This window comes from Dryas octopetala, chromosome 4, assembly GCF_963921425.1.
Source record: "Dryas octopetala chromosome 4, drDryOcto1.1, whole genome shotgun sequence".
Lineage (NCBI taxonomy): Eukaryota > Viridiplantae > Streptophyta > Magnoliopsida > Rosales > Rosaceae > Dryas > Dryas octopetala.
The window spans coordinates 23,877,847-23,894,557 of NC_141369.1; the positions used below are offsets into that span (position 1 = coordinate 23,877,847).

Genomic DNA, 16,711 nt, shown 5'->3' on the forward strand with positions numbered 1-16,711 from the left:
GTACAGAAACAGCATATATAATGATGTTTATGAAGCCATGCAGCCAATCCCATATCTGGTATTGGGAAAGACGAGAAACAATCCACTGCAGACGATGCCCACCATCAATGGAAAGCTCTCCATGACCTCATCCATGTCCTTCTGGTGCCCCGGGAAGAGGCAGTCGGTGACACGGCGGTCGGAGAAGGCGATGGCCACGAACACCATGACCGACATGACGGCGTGGACAAAGTCCGTCAGCCCCACCTTGTACCTCTCGTCTTTGGGCACCTCCACCGTCAGCCCCGCCTTGAACACCTTCAGCCCCCGCGGCGTCACAAATCCGTAATACACCGTCCCGTCGGGCCCACGGAAAGAGTCCGTGAAGTGGAAGAAGAAGCAGGACAGCGCGCAGATCCCGAACAACACGTGGGTCATCGTGGTGGTGACACCTGTGCACTCCCCTCTTCGGTAGATGGCCGGGAGTACCATTTCGAACGTCAGCAGGGTCCCCGTGGGGAGAAAGTTCACCAGCATCGAGGTCTTCGAGAGGGTCTTCTGGACTCCCTTTGCAACGGCACGTCGTTTACGACCAACCAACGCCTGATCAGGGGAATTTCCTGATTTGGGGTGCTCCTCTGGATCATCATGGGGGTCTCCGTACGCTGCGTTGTTGTAGATTTTCATTCCAGTTCCATCGCTTGCATCCATTTTCCTTCTATACACAATTAATGTGATCATCAGATCGATCTCTTCAGGGTTTTATATTGTTTCTACAGATCCAGGGTTTGTCGCTACTTTAAATTCAAACTGCAGGAGGTAGTTATCAACGGTTATTAGGAGGGACGTACTTGTTAATTAACCGGTATTAGCAGATAAACCTTAACTTAATTAATCCTACCAATTTAATTTAATTTCATGTATTCACATAAAACCACGTCGTATCCACGTATCACGTTTATTATTTAAGTTTGTACGTGTTGGGCATTGGATGATATTCCTTGCAGTGTAATCTTGTTTTTTTATTTCGATATTAATTAGTCTATGAAATTGCTTCTGTTTTTTTTTTTTAGGATAATAATATTCCATTAGATCTACACTATTTACAAATTGTGTCATTACAAAATTAATATTTGTTTTCAAATTAAATCACTCTAGCTTTAATTGCCATTAATTCTCCCATTAGAAAAAAAAATTCTCTTAAATTCATTAAAAATTAAAAACTTACATAGGACACATTGACACGATAATACGAATCTATCCAAATATAATTTTTGCATGCAAAACATTGACATGATAATACCAATTTATCCAAATTTCGAAAAGATACTATAATTTTTCATTATTACAAGTCATCTTAAGAAAACATACTTTAATTTGGACCTAGGAGTAGTCTGCATGAAATCCAGTGTACTACTTCCTTTCTTAATTCCAAGTGTGTGGTTAACATCCAATTAATAGACTTGAAGATTTGGTGTTCTAACTGATGTAACATAAGCCATAAACTCCATTCTAGACGCTTCAGGAATCGAATGGAAAATTAGAGAGGACAAGACAAATGTCCACTCAAGAAAAAGCGAAGCCAAACTGAAGTTCTGGAAACCACCAATGTCCCCATATTAAACAACTCTTAGTCTTTGACGCTCCCTCCAAACCAGCTTACAGTTTGCACTAGCCAACTGCTCAAACGATTTATACAACAGCTACAGCCTGCAGGATCTTACATAACATACCACAGCTTCTACGTTCCCTCTGAGATTAGAATATGTCACCTGCTCTATCTCTATCTGTCTCTCAGTTCCTTCCAATCTGCAAATCCCAGGACATTTCTAAGGATACCCACCTCCCAAAAAGCACCAACAGAGAAAACCCATGTCCCAAAACTCACTCAAACTGCTTTAAATTTAGTAGGAGGTCACTATTAAGTTCCACTTCTCTTGGTCTTATAGGAGCTGGACCCTTCTCTGTTGCTCAGCCTGCAAGAGCTGAGCCTGCTGGGCCAGAGAGCCCAGTTGCATCAACTTCAAGCAGGATGTCGTACTCAAGATTCTTGCAGTACTTAGATGAAGGTGCTGTGAAGAAGGTAGACCTGTTTGAGAATGGAACTGTCGCGATCGCTGAGATCTTCAATCCCACATTAGACAAGGTCCAGAGAGTCAAGATTCAATTACCTGGATTGCCACAAGAGTTGTTGAGAAAGCTCAAAGAACAGAACATAGATTTTGCAGCTCATCCAATGGAGATGAACTGGTGGCCTGCAGTGCTTGACTTGTTGGGGAATTTTGCTTTTCCATTAATACTTCTTGGCTCATTGCTGTTAAGGACTACATCTACAAACTCACCAGGAGGCCCCAACTTGTCTTTTGGACTTGGAAGGTATAGTATTGTATTACCAAATTTCTCATCTATAATAAGCCTATAACATATGCTACTTCTTAAATAATTCAGGGTTTGACATGATTTTTGTACTGTATATATGGACCAACAGGAGCAAAGCCAAATTTGAGATGGAGCCCAATACAGGGGTAACGTTTGATGATGTGGCTGGGGTTGATGAAGCAAAGCAAGATTTCCAAGAGATTGTTGAATTCTTGAAAACCCCAGAGAAGTTTAGTGCAGTTGGTGCAAGAATTCCCAAAGGGGTTCTTTTAGTAGGGCCACCTGGGACTGGAAAGACATTGCTGGCTAAGGCCATTGCAGGAGAAGCAGGGGTCCCTTTCTTTTCTCTGTCAGGGTCAGAGTTCATTGAGATGTTTGTAGGAGTAGGAGCTTCTAGAGTAAGGGATTTGTTCAACAAGGCAAAATCGAATTCGCCATGCTTGGTTTTCATTGATGAGATAGATGCTGTGGGGAGGCAGAGAGGGACAGGAATTGGTGGAGGGAATGATGAGAGGGAGCAAACACTGAATCAGTTGCTTACTGAAATGGATGGGTTTAGTGGGAATAGCGGAGTCATTGTTATCGCGGCTACTAATCGCCCTGAAATTCTTGATTCTGCTTTGCTTAGGCCTGGCAGGTTTGACAGACAGGTATGCTGGTTAAGAAACAGTACCAAAAACTTGCAATTTCTTCAGACCTTAAGTTTATTTTTCAATATTCATGTAAATTTTGTTGTCTTTTGGGTAGGTCACTGTTGGATTACCGGATATAAGGGGAAGAGAAGAGATATTAAAGGTGCATAGCAACAATAAGACGCTTGACAAGGGTGTTTCTCTTGGTATTATTGCCATGAGAACTCCTGGATTCAGTGGTGCAGACCTTGCAAACCTCATGAATGAAGCTGCCATTCTTGCTGGTAGGAGAGGCAAAGATAAGATAACAATGAAAGAAATTGATGACTCGATTGATCGGATTGTGGCAGGGATGGAAGGGACTAAAATGACTGATGGAAAGAGCAAAACTCTTGTGGCTTACCATGAAGTAGGCCACGCTATTTGCGCGTAAGTTGAACATCTATTCCTCATATAGTATGTATATGTGACACTAGTGACTAGTCTAGCTACTTGCACTTGAACTCAAATGTTGTGTATTGTTTGTGAATTGCAGGACATTGACTCCAGGCCATGATCCAGTGCAGAAGGTGTCTCTTATTCCCCGAGGCCAAGCCCGCGGTCTTACATGGTTCATACCTGGTGAAGATCCTGCTCTCATTTCTAAGCAACAACTATTTGCTAGAATAGTTGGAGGTCTAGGAGGTAGAGCAGCAGAGGAAGTGATTTTTGGGGAACCAGAAGTAACAACTGGTGCAGCAGGAGACTTGCAACAGATCACACAGATAGCAAGACAGGTATATAACTATATATACCTCAAACATAGATTTTTATCAATGATTGTAATTATCAGACATACCCAATTAACAAGTTTGCTATTGTTTACAGATGGTAACAATGTTTGGGATGTCTGAGATTGGACCATGGGCATTGACAGACCCAGCAGTGCAGAACAATGACTTAGTGTTGAGGATGCTAGCAAGAAACATGTCTGAAAAACTCGCGGAGGACATTGACTTCTCAGTGAGACATATAATTGAAAGTGCATATGAGATGGCGAAGCATCATATAAGGAACAACAGGGAGGCCATTGATAAATTAGTAGATGTGTTGTTAGAAAAGGAGACCCTCACAGGAGATGAATTCAGAGGCATTCTGTCTGAATTCACTGACACTTCAGTGGCAAAGTTAGATACAAAATCTATGAGGGAGATGATTGAAGCCTAGGCATCCCAATACATGTACAGATAGGTAGAAGAGAGTATGTATAGGGTACACAATATAGAGCCTGCACTGCATGTACTATATCATCTATGTAACCAACTGTTTTTATAAAACGATATGTCGTTTCTTATTTTCCTCTGTTTTATTTTGCGATAAGTGATTGTGACTGAGTCAGTGAGTTTGACCCCCAATCCCAAATGAATGGTTCGGCTTCAAATCCCAACCGCCAATAACTGTAATTCAAACTTTGGCTCAAAGAAGCAGCAATGCCTCACCCTCCTCAACCTCTGCTTATCATTCCAACACCTTTCTCAGGTTCACGCCCAAATCCAAGTCTCTGGTCTCCACAGAGACCATTTTCTCCTCACCCAACTCATCCGCTTCTGCGCTTTATCTCCCTCCAAAAACTTCGACTATGCTCGAACCCTTCTCGACCGCTCTGAGTCTTCGCCACCCTCTTCCTGGAACTTCCTCATCAGGGGCTATGCCTCCAGTGACTCGCCCAGAGGGGCCATCTGGGCCTTTCGTGCAATGCTACGCCGCGGAATTAGACCCAACCAGCTCACCTTCCCTTTTCTTCTCAAGGCGTGCGCTATGGTCACCGCGCTTAAAGAAGGGAGGCAAGTGCATGTGGACGTTGTCAAGTGTGGGTTGGACTGTGATGTGTATGTTCAGAACACTTTGGTTCATTTCTATGGTGCTTGTAAGAAGATCAAGGATGCTCTGCGCGTGTTCGATGAAATGTCTGTGAGAACTGTTGTTTCGTGGAATTCGATTCTAACCGCTTGTGTTGACAATCTGCGGTTGACTGATGGGATTGAGTACTTTTTGAAAATGAGGAATTGTGGGTTTGAGCCTGACAAGACTACAATGGTGGTCGTATTGAACGCATCCTCGGAGCTTGGGAACTTGAGCTTAGGGAAATGGGTTCACTCCTATGTAATTGGAAGAGGGTTGGTTTTGAATTGTCAAATGGGTACTGCACTTGTGGACATGTATGCGAAATCCGGGGCTTTGCGTTATGCTAGGCTAGTTTTTGATAGAATGGAGCAGAGGAATGTGTGGACATGGAGTGCGATGATTTTGGGGCTAGCCCAGCATGGGTTTGCCAAGGAGGCCCTTGAACTTTTTCCAAAGATGTTGAATTCTTCAATACACCCGAACTATGTCACCTTTCTTGGGGTCCTATGTGCTTGTAGCCATGCTGGACTGGTGGATGATGGGTACCAATACTTTCATGATATGGAACACGTGTATGCGATTGAACCCATGATGATACATTATGGTGCCATGGTGGATGTCTTAGGTCGTGCTGGCCGTCTGAATGAGGCTTATTGCTTCATGCAGAGCATGCCCTTCGATCCTGACCCCATTGTATGGAGAACGTTGCTTAGTGCATGCAGTACTCATGATGTTAAAGACGACATAGGGGTAGGAAATAAAGTAAGAGAGAAGTTGCTTGAATTGGAGCCAAGGAGGAGTGGGAATTTGGTGATGGTCGCAAACATGTATGCTGAAGCTGGGATGTGGGAGAAAGCGGCCAATGTGAGGAAGGTTATGAAAGACAGACGGATGAAGAAGATGGCAGGGGAGAGTTGCATTGAGTTGGGCGGGTCCATCCACAGATTCTTTTCTGGATATGATTCTGAAGTTGATTATGGAAGTATCTACCAGTTACTAGATGTATTGAAATTGCACATGAAGTTGGTTGACATGTAACTGAAATCGTTTGCCATGTAACCTCTGTTATTTCAAAATGTGATAATGGAATATCACATTGCTGATTTTCCAAACCGTTGTCCTATTATCATACATCAGTAATTTTTCTTGGTGAACTCTGTATTCCTCTGTATTCCTAGGTTGCTTCAGCAAGCTGGAATAGCAAACCAAGAACTCCTTGCTTACAGATACAAGTACTGAAGAAGAAGTGAAATTTTCAGTAATGAAAACAAATCATGTTTACAAGTCCTAGAAAAACTCTCCAACTCTGAATTTTTGTATTTAAATATCATGCAGAAGAACATAAACTGCAGCAGCTTTTAACAAGCTAAGCATTCCTTGTTAAACAACTCACTAGTCAACTACAATACAATAGTCCAAAAGATGAATGTCAACAAAGAGAAGCCTTTTACAAATGTCCTATTATTTGTACTAGAGATGTGTAAGTACCAAATATGACAACTGCAACAGCTAGAACTATTATACACCCTATAATCAACATCTCACATCCAATGTTTCGATAAATACCTGAAATTTTAAGGTAGCAAAAGCATGGAAATATGATTGAAGCTGTTACACTCAAAACTGCTCCAACAAGTGCCATAAGATATGCGAAAAAGGGTACAGCCAAAGCTACTATAACAGTGCTCATTACCAAGGTGGTACTGGCTAATAGGCTACAGAACCTTTTATTGCAGTGACTTGGAAAACTCTTCTTGGCAGCATTCACAATTGGTGTAACCATCAAAGCATATTTGGATATTGGATTAACCAGGGTGGTGTATATTGCGACTTTTGAGCTGATTTTCCAAGTTGGGAGGTTTAAAGTTATCTGTGATTGAACCGTTGAACCAAACATTAAGTACCCAAAAATTGCCATTGATGCATAACTAATTGTGCATAAGGTAAAGCAGAGAAAGAGGACCTGCAACAAAGAAACAACAGATTGAAAGTTAGTAAGAACCAAAGCTTTTGCAAACATGCAGAAAACCATATTATGAAGTAGATTTGAGTATTACGAAATTCAGGTAACATGTTTTACTTACTTTGGAAAACTGACGTTTGTTTTTCATTGAAGTGTAAAGGGTAGGGAACACTGGATGTGCACAATAACAAAAGCCGTATAAGCTAACAGCAGTAGGCATTCCATTCCAATGAAGCAATGACCCCTCTTGATGAAATCCAACTCCTTCAAAAGCACCAATCCACAAAATTGACCCAAGGATGATAACAGAGGCTAAAACCCCACTTGCAGAGACATAAGAAAGAAGGCTCAGGTTATCTAACCAAACGGTTGGCAAAACAATGAGGGCAACCATTATTATAAAGCACTGTTTTCCACCAATTCTTAACCCCCCCACTTCAAATCCCACCGCCGGAAATAAGTTATGTAAGTTATCCCCCTCCAAAATCAAGAAACCTGTTGCAACCAAGTAGAGTTCTAGGTTCATGACAATTGACAACACTATTCTTCCCTTCTTCCCAAATGCATGTTCACCTATGTCAGGGTAAGTTCTTATATCAGAATCCATATCCATGCATCTTTGAATTAACAAGCCGGAGTAAAAGGCTGCAGCAGCTATTAGAAAAAAGGGTATTAAGCTTAACCATCCTCCTGATGATAGTGCATAAGGAACTGACAGTATCCCTACTCCTGAAAACCAAAAAGAGTACAAATTTGGTATCAAAACCCATACTTGCTTGAGCTATAGTCTATATATGATCCTGAAGAACAATTAAAATGAAAGTGTAATGGATCAGAAATGGTTCCAGCCACCAAATTCATCTTGTTTTGTTCCACGTGTAAATTGGTTCAATGGTTAAATAACAAAAGAATTGAGATGTTTCTTGTTCAGTGTTTGTTGAAATTGTAGTCTGAGATGACGTTCAGCTATAATTGGATTGCCAATGTGAAAATATTAAAACAACTGTTCATAGGGCAAAATGAAGGCAAGAAATGCTAGCTAGAAACCCCAACAAAATTGGTAAGTTGAATAGTATATGCCTTATTTAGCCTAGCGTATCCAAAGTTAATTTGAAAAGGAAACTGAATAAGGAGTAGATAACCTGACAGAGCATTGAGTCCATTGAAACAGGTTTTGAGAAAAGAGGTTGTGGCTACACTTTGAAGATGACAGTTTGACTCTACTTCTTCTACCTTTCTTCCTGCAGGCTCATCATGCCTCTTATCCAAGATAAGAGGAAAGGTCAGGGATGACTTATCTGGCGAATCAGCATCCATTGGAGACCACAGAGAGAGAGAGAGAGAGAGAGAGAGAGAGAGAGAGAGAGAGAGAGAGAGAGAGAGAGAGAGGATATATGGGAGAGATGCACCACAGAAGTTGAACTGAAGACGTAAGATTAATCCTAGGACATATATTTGCGGCTAGTGATATGCATATCTGGCCAGTCAAGTGCATCTACTACGCCAACTGTTGTGGTGTTGTCCAATTAAGATTCATTGAATTAGTTTGATCAGCGAACCAGAAGTTGGGTCAAAATGGAGTAACCGAGTAGGACAATAAGGACTAGATTCGGGCTGGTGAGAAGTACAGTATACTATGTAGTATGTGTATGAATACTTTGCACACAAGCAGTCTAGTCTGCAGCCCAGAAATAAAGGATGCAGCAGTATTTTATAATACATAGAACACGTACAGGTACAGGCCAAAAAACAAAAGAACACGTACGACAGCATATGCTGACCATAATTGACTAATATATCTACGACAAAAACAAAATAGCATGTGCTGTATATTAACATAATAGCATGAATGTATACATGTTTTAGATTTTATAATACAAATTGATCACGGAAGTCCTATGTGCATTGGATTTATGAACAAGAATCCAAAATATATAATTAGGTAACAAATTACACATTTACACTGCTTTAAGCTAGTCAATGGGAGACAAAGAAAAACACGGAATATTCAATCCTGGATTTGCAAATCAAAGGTTCCATAGAGAGAGAGAGAGAGAGAGAGAGTGTGTGTGTAAAGAGCCCCAATAAGATCGTACATATATGTGACAAACTCCTCCTTGAGCCATGGAAAAGAAGAAAGAAAGCAATTAAGAAAGTAGGTCACCTGATAAGGCATTAAGTCCATTAAAACAAGTCATGTAAAACGAGGTGTGGCTAGTGCAAATGCTAGTTTGGTGACCACCTGCTTCAGCCTCTACATCATTTAGTTTCTCAACTGGCAGCTTCTCTCCCATGAGAGACGTGTTTCGGAGAAACCCATCACGTCTTTCTTCCTCCATGGCTCAGAGGAGACAATGAAAGAGATAACAGAGTAATGAAGTTGATGATGATGGGCATGTGTTTGTTCGTAAGTGTACGTGAACTTAACAACTTTTTCGGCTCAAGTGTCGGTTGCTTCTACTGCACCGATCATGGCTGGTGAACCACTCTCACTCAGGTCCTTATTCTTTGGGAGGTTCACTACACCGCATGAGTATGATAACGTGGTAAGACCATCTCTTAACACATCACACCAACATCATGGTGATTTGGAGGTAAAATTTTTGTTCCACTGATAATTTAGAATTCCACCTACATAGAACGCGTTACATATGTAAGTTAATTGTTGCAAGTGTCAGCTAGTTTATTTAATATAAATATCTTATTTTGTGGATCTCTAAGTTTGGTCACATGCATCTTATTTATGTCTCCAAATTTTGTGCGTCCCTTGCTTGTTTCCTATGTGGCTTGTTGTTGACATGTGTCTTTATTTATTGCACACTTGACGAAACGCAAATCCTTCCAAGGTCTTCCATGGCTGCCCCACTCCACTCAAGCTAAGAGAATTAGCTATCTCCTTTACAATCAACAATCAACATATATAGTTATGTTTGCTTATTATCCCAAGCTTGCAACTGAAATGTATATGGCTTCCTGTTGCTGAAATGCACTAGTACATCACATATATCGGAGAAAAACTTACATGTAACGGGTGTATATATCCTTTCTCTCATAATGAATGATCACATGACTAACATTTGAGAAGATGTTGTGAGAGTGTGAGTGTATACACCCGTTATATGCAAGTTTTTCTCCATATATCGCAATGAAACAAAGGAAAAAATGGTCACTCTGCCTCTTCTCTTGAAACAAAGAAAGTGAATCAAAATTTTAGGATGGAAGTAATTAAAAATGAACGGGTGAAAGCTAGCTGCAATTAATGTGAATCTTTATTTGATTCAACAAAGAGAAGTCTACAAATGCCCTATTATTTGTACAAGAGATGTGTAAGTACCAAATATGACAACTGCAACAGCTAGTACTAGTATACACCCTATAATCAACATCTCACATCCGATGTTTCGATAAATACCTGAAATTTTAAGGTAGCAAAAGCATGGCAATATGATAGAAGCTGTTACACTCAAAAATGCTCCAACAAGTGCCATAAGATATGCGAAAAAGGGTACAGCCAAAGCTACTATAACAGTGCTGATTACCAATGTGGTACTGGCTAATAGGCCACAGACCCTTTTATTGTAGTGACTTGGAAACCTCTTCTTGGCAGCATTCACAACTGGTGTAACCATCAAAGCATATTTGGATATTGGATTAACCAGGGTAGTATATATTGCCACTTGTGAGCTGATCTTCCAAGTTGGGAGATTTAAAGTTATCTGTGATTGAACCGTTGAACCAAACATTAAGTACCCAAAAATTGCCATTGATGCATAACTAATGGTGCATAAGGTAAAGCAGAGAAGGAGAACCTGCAACAAAGAAACAACAGAATGAAAGTTAGTAAGAACCAAAGTATTTCCAAACATGCAGAAACAAAATTGTATGAATGAGATTTGAGTATTACGAAACTAAGGTAACATGTTGTACTTACATTGGAGAACTGACGTTTGTGTTTCATTGAAGTGTACAGGGTAGGGAACACTGGATGTGCACAATAACAAAAGCCATATAAGCTAACAGCAGTAGGAATTCCATTCCAATGAAGCAGTGACCCCTCTTGATGAAATCCAACTCCTTCAAAAGCAGCAATCCACAAAATTGACCCAAGGATGATAGCAGAGGCTAAAACCCCACTTGCAGAGACATAAGAAAGAAGGCTCAAGTTATCTAACCAAACAGTTGGCAGAACAATAAGGGCAACAATCATTATAAAGCACTGTTTCCCACCAATTCTTAACCCTCCCACTTCAAATCCCACGCCCGGAAATAAGTTATGTAAGTTATCCCCCTCCAAAATCAAGAAACCTGTTGCAACCAAGTAGAGTTCTATGTTCATGACAATTGACAACACCATTCTTCCCCTTTTCCCAAATGCATGTTCACCTATGTCAGGGTAAGTTCTTATATCAGAATCCATATCCATGCATCTTTGAATTAACAAGCCTGAGTAAAAAGCTGCAGCAGCTATTAGGAAAAAAAATATCAAGCTTAACCATCCTCCTGATGATAGTGCATAAGGAATCGACAGTATCCCGACTCCTGAAAACAAAAAAAAGTACAATTTTGGCATTAAAACTCATACTTGCTTGAGCTGTAGCCTATATATAGCACAGAAGAACAATCTGAATCAATGTGTTAAGAATATGAAATTATAGATCAGAAATGGTTCTGGCCACCAAACTAACTCATCATATTTGCTCCATATGTAAATTGGTTCAATAGTTGAATAACCAAATAATTAAGTTTCTTGTTCAGTGTAGTCTCTCTCATTTGGAACTTGAAATATTAAAGCAATTAATGTTCATGTGAAATATTAAAGCAATTGTTCATAGTGCCAAATGAAGACAAGAAATGCTAGCTAGAAACCCCGAAGTTAATTTGAAAAAAGATACTGAATGAATGTAAGGAGCAGATGACCTGACAGAGCATTGAGTCCATTGAAACAGGTTTTGAGAAAAGAGCTTGTGGCTGCATTTTGAAGATGAGAGTTTGACTCTACTAGTTCTACCTTGCTTCCTGCAGGCTCATCTTGGCTCTCATCCAAGATAAGAGGAAAGGTCAGGGATGACTTATCTGGCGGATTAGCTTCCATTGGAGACCAGAGAGAGAGAGAAGATAGATGTGAGAGATGTACCACAGAAGTTGCAGCGAAGCGTAAGATTAATCCTGGGACATATATTTGCTGCTCGTGACATATATATATATATGGCTAGTGTTTAAAACAATTAAAAGGGGTCAAGTGCATGTAATGTAGTATCTCAACTGTTTGGGTTTTGTCCTAATTAAGATTCATTACGTTTGAACAAAGAACCAGAAGTTGAGTCAAAATGGAAATATGGAATGGTTGGTGGGAAATGTGTATGAATACTTAGCACACAATTAGTTTTAGTCTGCAGCCCAGAAACAAAATAAACAAATGCAGTATTTCATAATACATAGAACAGGACAGCTAGTACACAGGCCAAAAAACAAAAAGAAGAGGACAGTACACATTAATTAATTTACGATAAGAACAAAACAGCATGTGCTATATGGTAGTATGTTACACACACAAGGAAAGTTATTGTGCAGTATGCCTCATGACTGCTCTGCTATGTGTATAAGCAAAGACTGTGAATCTGGGACCATATACAATAGCATATTTAATCTCTATATATAAGAAGTAAGTATTTAATAGACCTTGACAGCAGCATGGTATAAATATAAATAAGTCTGAGTAAGGGGTATGTACCTAATTTATTTCTTTTTTTCAAACATATGATCCTCTTTTTAGATTTATAATACGATTTGGTCCAGGAAGTCTCATGTAATCATGTGCATGAGTGCATCGAATTCAAGAACAAGAGTCCAAAATATATAATTAGGGTAGCAAAGACTGCTTTAAGCTAGTCAGCTGGACAAAAAAACACTGAATATTCAAGTAGCATGGAGAAAATTAAAATGTGGGTTTGGAATTTTCTCCTTCTAATCCTGGATTAATTTGCAAATCAAAGATTGCAGAGTTTAGAAGAGAGAAAGGGGAATTAAGAAAGTAGGTCACCTGATAAGGCATTGAGTCCATTAAAACAAGTCATGTAAAAGGAGGTTTTGGCAGTGGACATGGTGGTTTGGTGAGCACCTACTTCAGCCTCTACGTCATCGAATTTGTCGACTGGCGGCTGCTTTTCAGGCATGAGAGGTGTGTTTTGGAGAAACCCATCATGTTTTTCTGCCTCCATGACCAAGCAGAGACAATGACAGAGACAACAGATCGAGTGAAGATATGTTCAGTGAAAGATTGTCATGTGTTTATTCATTACCTGAACAATATTTAGGAACTAGCTAGCTAGAAACCGTGCACAGTTTGATCAAAATAAAATTAAGGTTTGCAATTTTGCGTGGTGGAAATGTACAAAAGCTGAAGGCTCAAGTGTGATCTTAACAACTTTTTCTGCTTAAGTATCGGTTTCTTCTACTGCATCAATCGGTCATGGCTGGTGAATCAGTCTCACACAGTCCCCCATTCTTTGGGAGGAAACTGAAAAACGCCCCCACAAAACGAACAAGGCCCAATCACTGCATCACATCAGTACGTATGCTGACGTGATAACACCATCTCATTAAAAACTATTCCTAACGCACCAACATGATGATAATATATATATATATATATGATTAATTGCAGTATATACATAAGGAAAGGTTAGGTATCCTATTGTCATCATAAGGAAAGAAAATCTAGTCGGTGGGTTGGATTTTCATTCAAACTTTTGGGCCGGCAACTAAATGATCTGTATTCCATATATAAGCCCACTCGTTCAATCATTTTTCTTTTTCTGATCGGGCCCTGCTTCAATACTTCAATCATTAGACATGCATATATCAGTAACTTTTTTTTTCCCCTCAGAGCTTTATTATTCATACAGATAGTCAGATACGTGTTACATTCGATCTCTTACGAATAATAATATCAAGACGCTTGCTATAATGATATAATCTCCTTTTTGCTCCATCATGGGCCGCCAAACAGCTTTCCTACAATTTGTGATTGATACGTGGCAATTGGTGAGTGGTGATGATTGATGAATGGCAGCTGGTAAGGTTGACGGCAAAGATATCCTCTCTTTTATGATCTGCTAGGTTAGGTATGTTCGTTAATCGATCTTAAGACTTGTTTGGTATTGATTTTAAAATTATCAAAAGCGTTTTTAAATTAATAAAAATGCTTAGATTCATCATTCTTTGTTTGCCAAATTATTCACCCCTCTCAAAAATAAAGAAAGATACTTGTTTAGGTTTTTTTTTTAGTTTAGTTTAATAATCATAACTTACTAGCCAGCAACAGCAACCCAACAAAGTAGGTATACGATGTAACCTATATAAACTATATACTACAAATTAAAAAACAAGACCCTACCAACATTTTTCACAAATTAAGTACCTAATTAATTAACTAGAACTTAATTGGTAAATCCTATCAATTTCTCATCCTTATACTAATTTAAGTGATCTAGTAATCAACTAGGACTTATTTAGTAAACCTAATTGTCGTTTTTTTTTTTTTTTTCTGATTTTGCTGCCTGTCTATTGTTGTTGGGTATGTTTGCTTTTGGGCTTTAATGAAATCTATTCATGCAACACTTTTTTCACTTTTGTTTTTCAATTTGAAAGAATTTATCTTTTAATTTTTCACGTAAAGTCGAATTTATTAATGCTATATAAGTTAGAAAAGAATAATTGGGAGAAAGTGTTCAGAGAAAATAGAATATTCCAAAAACGAAAAAATAAAGTCCACCCTTGCCACTTTGATCACTAGCTACGTACTATATATATTTGCTTCCAAGTTCCAAGCTTGATAGCTAATTCAATTCCCATCAAGTTTTTGGGAATCGAGAAATGACCACAAGAGAGCGAGAAGCCAGCAAGGTCCAGGACCACACAAACGAGTCAGTAGTTTCAGTGGAACTGGAAAACCCAAAATCAATAATACCCCAAAATCCAAACCATCACCTCTCTTCTCATCTACTTCCCAAATCATCATCAATATTTCAACAACAATATTACGCACCTGGCTTTTTCAGAAAAGTACGTTATACGTTATAACTTAATTATTGTACGTGTCCCATGTCACGTCTTCCTTTTCTTTTTCTTCTTTTGGTGAATGATTAGAATTTGAATTTCAGTTCATCTTCACAAGAAAATGATACATAGAAGCAGCACGTACATCAATCTCTAGTAGATCATTAAAGTTCCCCAATTTGCTTATAAGGCTATGGATGAGCAGTTTCACCATATATCTTTGGGCAACTTTTAATTTATATGCATTAATTTATTCTTCAACTTTGAATGTAAAAGTTAGAGATACATGCATACAATTTATAACAAAATATGGCAATATGAATGAGTGACAGGTGGTGGCAGAGACAATAGCAACCTTTCTGTTGGTGTTTGTGACATGTGGCTCAGCTGCTATGTCTGCGAGCGACGAACACAAGGTCTCAAAACTTGGAGCTTCAGTTGCAGGAGGGCTCATAGTAACCGTGATGATCTATGCAGTTGGCCACATCTCTGGGGCACATATGAACCCTGCTGTCACTCTAGCTTTTGCTGCTTTTGGACATTTTCCATGGAAACAGGTACTACTACACACGCCTACACCTTCAAATTAATGGTTGGAAACTTGGATAGAACTTTAAAAAAATATATATATTTTTCTTTCGGGTTATTGTGTGTGGCCTGTGGAAATAACTGATGGACAATCTATAATGCCATGGCCCATAACCATCTTGAGAGGCCCATGACACCCACATTACAGGTACTGAAGTGGGGCCCAGGCCGAGACTCATTTTGGCCCATGACCCATGACGTTGTCGTTATTGGAGATTTGGAGGCAGCCTCAGTTGGCCACAACACAGAACCAACTTACCCATGAATGAAATAATGGGGATATTATACCATGAAAACAATTATAATAAACTGAAATTGGACAAAAAAACTAAGAGGAAGTTACAATGTTTTCAGTGAAATTAGTGAATCCCTATTCATTTATACCTTTTCTTTAATTGTTTAATTTTCCTTTTTTCATTGTTTTCAGGTCCCAATATATGCAGTGGCTCAACTAGCAGGATCAATATCTGCCTCATTTACGCTGTCTGTGTTATTGGACCCAATCAAACATATTGGCACTACATCACCTTCTGGAACAGAGCTTCAAGCTTTAATCATAGAGATAATCGTGACATTTTCTATGATGTTCACCACCTCAGCCGTTGCAACCGATACTAAAGCGGTACATATTACATAATAGTTCTTTTTCTTTTTCTAATTTCATTTTCCATGAATTTTCGATTATTATTTAACATGTCAATGTCTACAAAAGGTAGGAGAGCTAGCAGGTATAGCAGTTGGCTCCGCAGTATGCATAACATCCATCTTCGCGGGGTAAGCAAAAGTTTAACACTTAATTTTTCAGATTATAATGTTATTTAATAAGTTTTTTATTATCTGCTTGCTTATAAACCTGAACCTGAGAGAGAGAAATGTTCAATTTAGAAACTAAATAACGAGGTGTTGAGTGAATACCCAGACCAATATCAGGTGGATCCATGAACCCGGCCAGGACAATAGGCCCAGCAATTGCAAGTGCATATTACAAGGGAATCTGGGTCTACGTGGTTGGGCCAGTGACAGGAACACTACTCGGGTCATGGTCCTACAACTTCATCCGGGTCAGTGACAACCCGGTCCAGGCCATATCACCCCGTTCATTTGCATTCAAGCTTCGCCGAATGAAGAGCAATGATGAACAGGTTGCCTGCAAAGACCCTCTCGATTCTGCTTAAAATCTCCCTATATATATCAACCCAATGAATGGAATTCCAAAAGTCTTAGAAGC

At 39.4% G+C, this 16,711-nt stretch overlaps 6 protein-coding genes across 8 annotated transcripts; 3 read left to right on the forward strand and 3 right to left on the reverse strand.

Moving 5' to 3' along the window:
- Nucleotides 1-27: 27 nt before the first annotated feature.
- On the reverse strand, nucleotides 28-690 carry LOC147288559 (protein DMP9-like). Its single transcript, XM_086242540.1, has one exon. The coding sequence runs from the start codon at nucleotides 688-690 to the stop codon at nucleotides 28-30; it is 663 nt and encodes a 220-aa protein (XP_086098666.1).
- A 1,054-nt stretch (nucleotides 691-1,744) lies between these two features.
- FTSH6 (FTSH protease 6) lies at nucleotides 1,745-4,196 on the forward strand. The gene is made up of 5 exons (XM_086239608.1): nucleotides 1,745-2,355; nucleotides 2,468-3,008; nucleotides 3,106-3,419; nucleotides 3,526-3,766; nucleotides 3,858-4,196. Exons 1-5 carry the CDS (start codon nucleotides 1,745-1,747, stop codon nucleotides 4,194-4,196), a joined length of 2,046 nt encoding a protein of 681 aa, XP_086095734.1.
- A 177-nt stretch (nucleotides 4,197-4,373) lies between these two features.
- LOC147288561 (Pentatricopeptide repeat (PPR) superfamily protein) lies at nucleotides 4,374-6,108 on the forward strand. Its single transcript, XM_086239609.1, has one exon. The coding sequence runs from the start codon at nucleotides 4,395-4,397 to the stop codon at nucleotides 5,910-5,912; it is 1,518 nt and encodes a 505-aa protein (XP_086095735.1). The 5' UTR covers nucleotides 4,374-4,394; the 3' UTR covers nucleotides 5,913-6,108.
- An 80-nt stretch (nucleotides 6,109-6,188) lies between these two features.
- Nucleotides 6,189-9,067, reverse strand: LOC147288562 (amino acid transporter AVT1I-like). 2 transcript variants are annotated; one of them, XM_086241816.1, is made up of 3 exons: nucleotides 9,002-9,067; nucleotides 6,959-7,566; nucleotides 6,189-6,837 (listed from the first exon to the last, which is right to left on the reverse strand). In XM_086241816.1, the coding sequence occupies exons 1-3, from the start codon at nucleotides 9,033-9,035 to the stop codon at nucleotides 6,322-6,324; spliced, it is 1,158 nt and encodes a 385-aa protein (XP_086097942.1). In that variant the 5' UTR covers nucleotides 9,036-9,067; the 3' UTR covers nucleotides 6,189-6,321. The 2 variants fall into 2 exon arrangements, with proteins under 2 accessions (XP_086097942.1, XP_086097941.1); XM_086241815.1 differs by lacking the exon at nucleotides 9,002-9,067 and adding an exon at nucleotides 7,980-8,154.
- Nucleotides 9,068-10,069: 1,002 nt separating this feature from the next.
- LOC147288563 (amino acid transporter AVT1I-like) lies at nucleotides 10,070-12,164 on the reverse strand. Of its 2 annotated transcripts, XM_086240589.1 has the most exons (4): nucleotides 11,755-12,164; nucleotides 11,065-11,376; nucleotides 10,769-10,959; nucleotides 10,070-10,646 (listed from the first exon to the last, which is right to left on the reverse strand). In XM_086240589.1, exons 1-4 carry the CDS (start codon nucleotides 11,927-11,929, stop codon nucleotides 10,131-10,133), a joined length of 1,194 nt encoding a protein of 397 aa, XP_086096715.1. In that variant the 5' UTR covers nucleotides 11,930-12,164; the 3' UTR covers nucleotides 10,070-10,130. The 2 variants fall into 2 exon arrangements, with proteins under 2 accessions (XP_086096715.1, XP_086096714.1); XM_086240588.1 differs by having other exon boundaries at nucleotides 10,769-11,376; nucleotides 11,755-12,163.
- Nucleotides 12,165-14,712: 2,548 nt separating this feature from the next.
- LOC147288564 (aquaporin NIP2-1-like) lies at nucleotides 14,713-16,658 on the forward strand. The gene is made up of 5 exons (XM_086241024.1): nucleotides 14,713-14,901; nucleotides 15,228-15,452; nucleotides 15,911-16,105; nucleotides 16,196-16,257; nucleotides 16,403-16,658. Exons 1-5 carry the CDS (start codon nucleotides 14,713-14,715, stop codon nucleotides 16,656-16,658), a joined length of 927 nt encoding a protein of 308 aa, XP_086097150.1.
- Nucleotides 16,659-16,711: the final 53 nt, after the last annotated feature.

Excerpts from the sequence above, each read along its gene's own strand:
- LOC147288559 (XM_086242540.1), bottom strand. The coding sequence starts at position 690 with ATGGATGCAAGCGATGGAACTGGAATGAAAATCTACAACAACGCAGCG.
- FTSH6 (XM_086239608.1), top strand. The coding sequence starts at position 1,745 with ATGTCACCTGCTCTATCTCTATCTGTCTCTCAGTTCCTTCCAATCTGC. Across the intron at positions 3,009-3,105 it reads CTGGCAGGTTTGACAGACAG|GTCACTGTTGGATTACCGGA; the intron begins GTATGCTGGTTA and ends TCTTTTGGGTAG. Across the intron at positions 3,420-3,525 it reads GTAGGCCACGCTATTTGCGC|GACATTGACTCCAGGCCATG; the intron begins GTAAGTTGAACA and ends TGTGAATTGCAG.
- LOC147288561 (XM_086239609.1), top strand. The coding sequence starts at position 4,395 with ATGGTTCGGCTTCAAATCCCAACCGCCAATAACTGTAATTCAAACTTT.
- LOC147288562 (XM_086241815.1), bottom strand. The coding sequence starts at position 8,154 with ATGGATGCTGATTCGCCAGATAAGTCATCCCTGACCTTTCCTCTTATC. Across the intron at positions 7,567-7,979 it reads TGGACTCAATGCTCTGTCAG|GAGTAGGGATACTGTCAGTT; the intron begins GTTATCTACTCC and ends TTTGGTTTTCAG. Across the intron at positions 6,838-6,958 it reads ACAAACGTCAGTTTTCCAAA|GTCCTCTTTCTCTGCTTTAC; the intron begins GTAAGTAAAACA and ends TCTTTGTTGCAG.
- LOC147288563 (XM_086240588.1), bottom strand. The coding sequence starts at position 11,929 with ATGGAAGCTAATCCGCCAGATAAGTCATCCCTGACCTTTCCTCTTATC. Across the intron at positions 11,377-11,754 it reads TGGACTCAATGCTCTGTCAG|GAGTCGGGATACTGTCGATT; the intron begins GTCATCTGCTCC and ends TTTTGTTTTCAG. Across the intron at positions 10,647-10,768 it reads ACAAACGTCAGTTCTCCAAT|GTTCTCCTTCTCTGCTTTAC; the intron begins GTAAGTACAACA and ends TCTTTGTTGCAG.
- LOC147288564 (XM_086241024.1), top strand. The coding sequence starts at position 14,713 with ATGACCACAAGAGAGCGAGAAGCCAGCAAGGTCCAGGACCACACAAAC. Across the intron at positions 14,902-15,227 it reads CACCTGGCTTTTTCAGAAAA|GTGGTGGCAGAGACAATAGC; the intron begins GTACGTTATACG and ends AATGAGTGACAG. Across the intron at positions 16,258-16,402 it reads ATAACATCCATCTTCGCGGG|ACCAATATCAGGTGGATCCA; the intron begins GTAAGCAAAAGT and ends GTGAATACCCAG.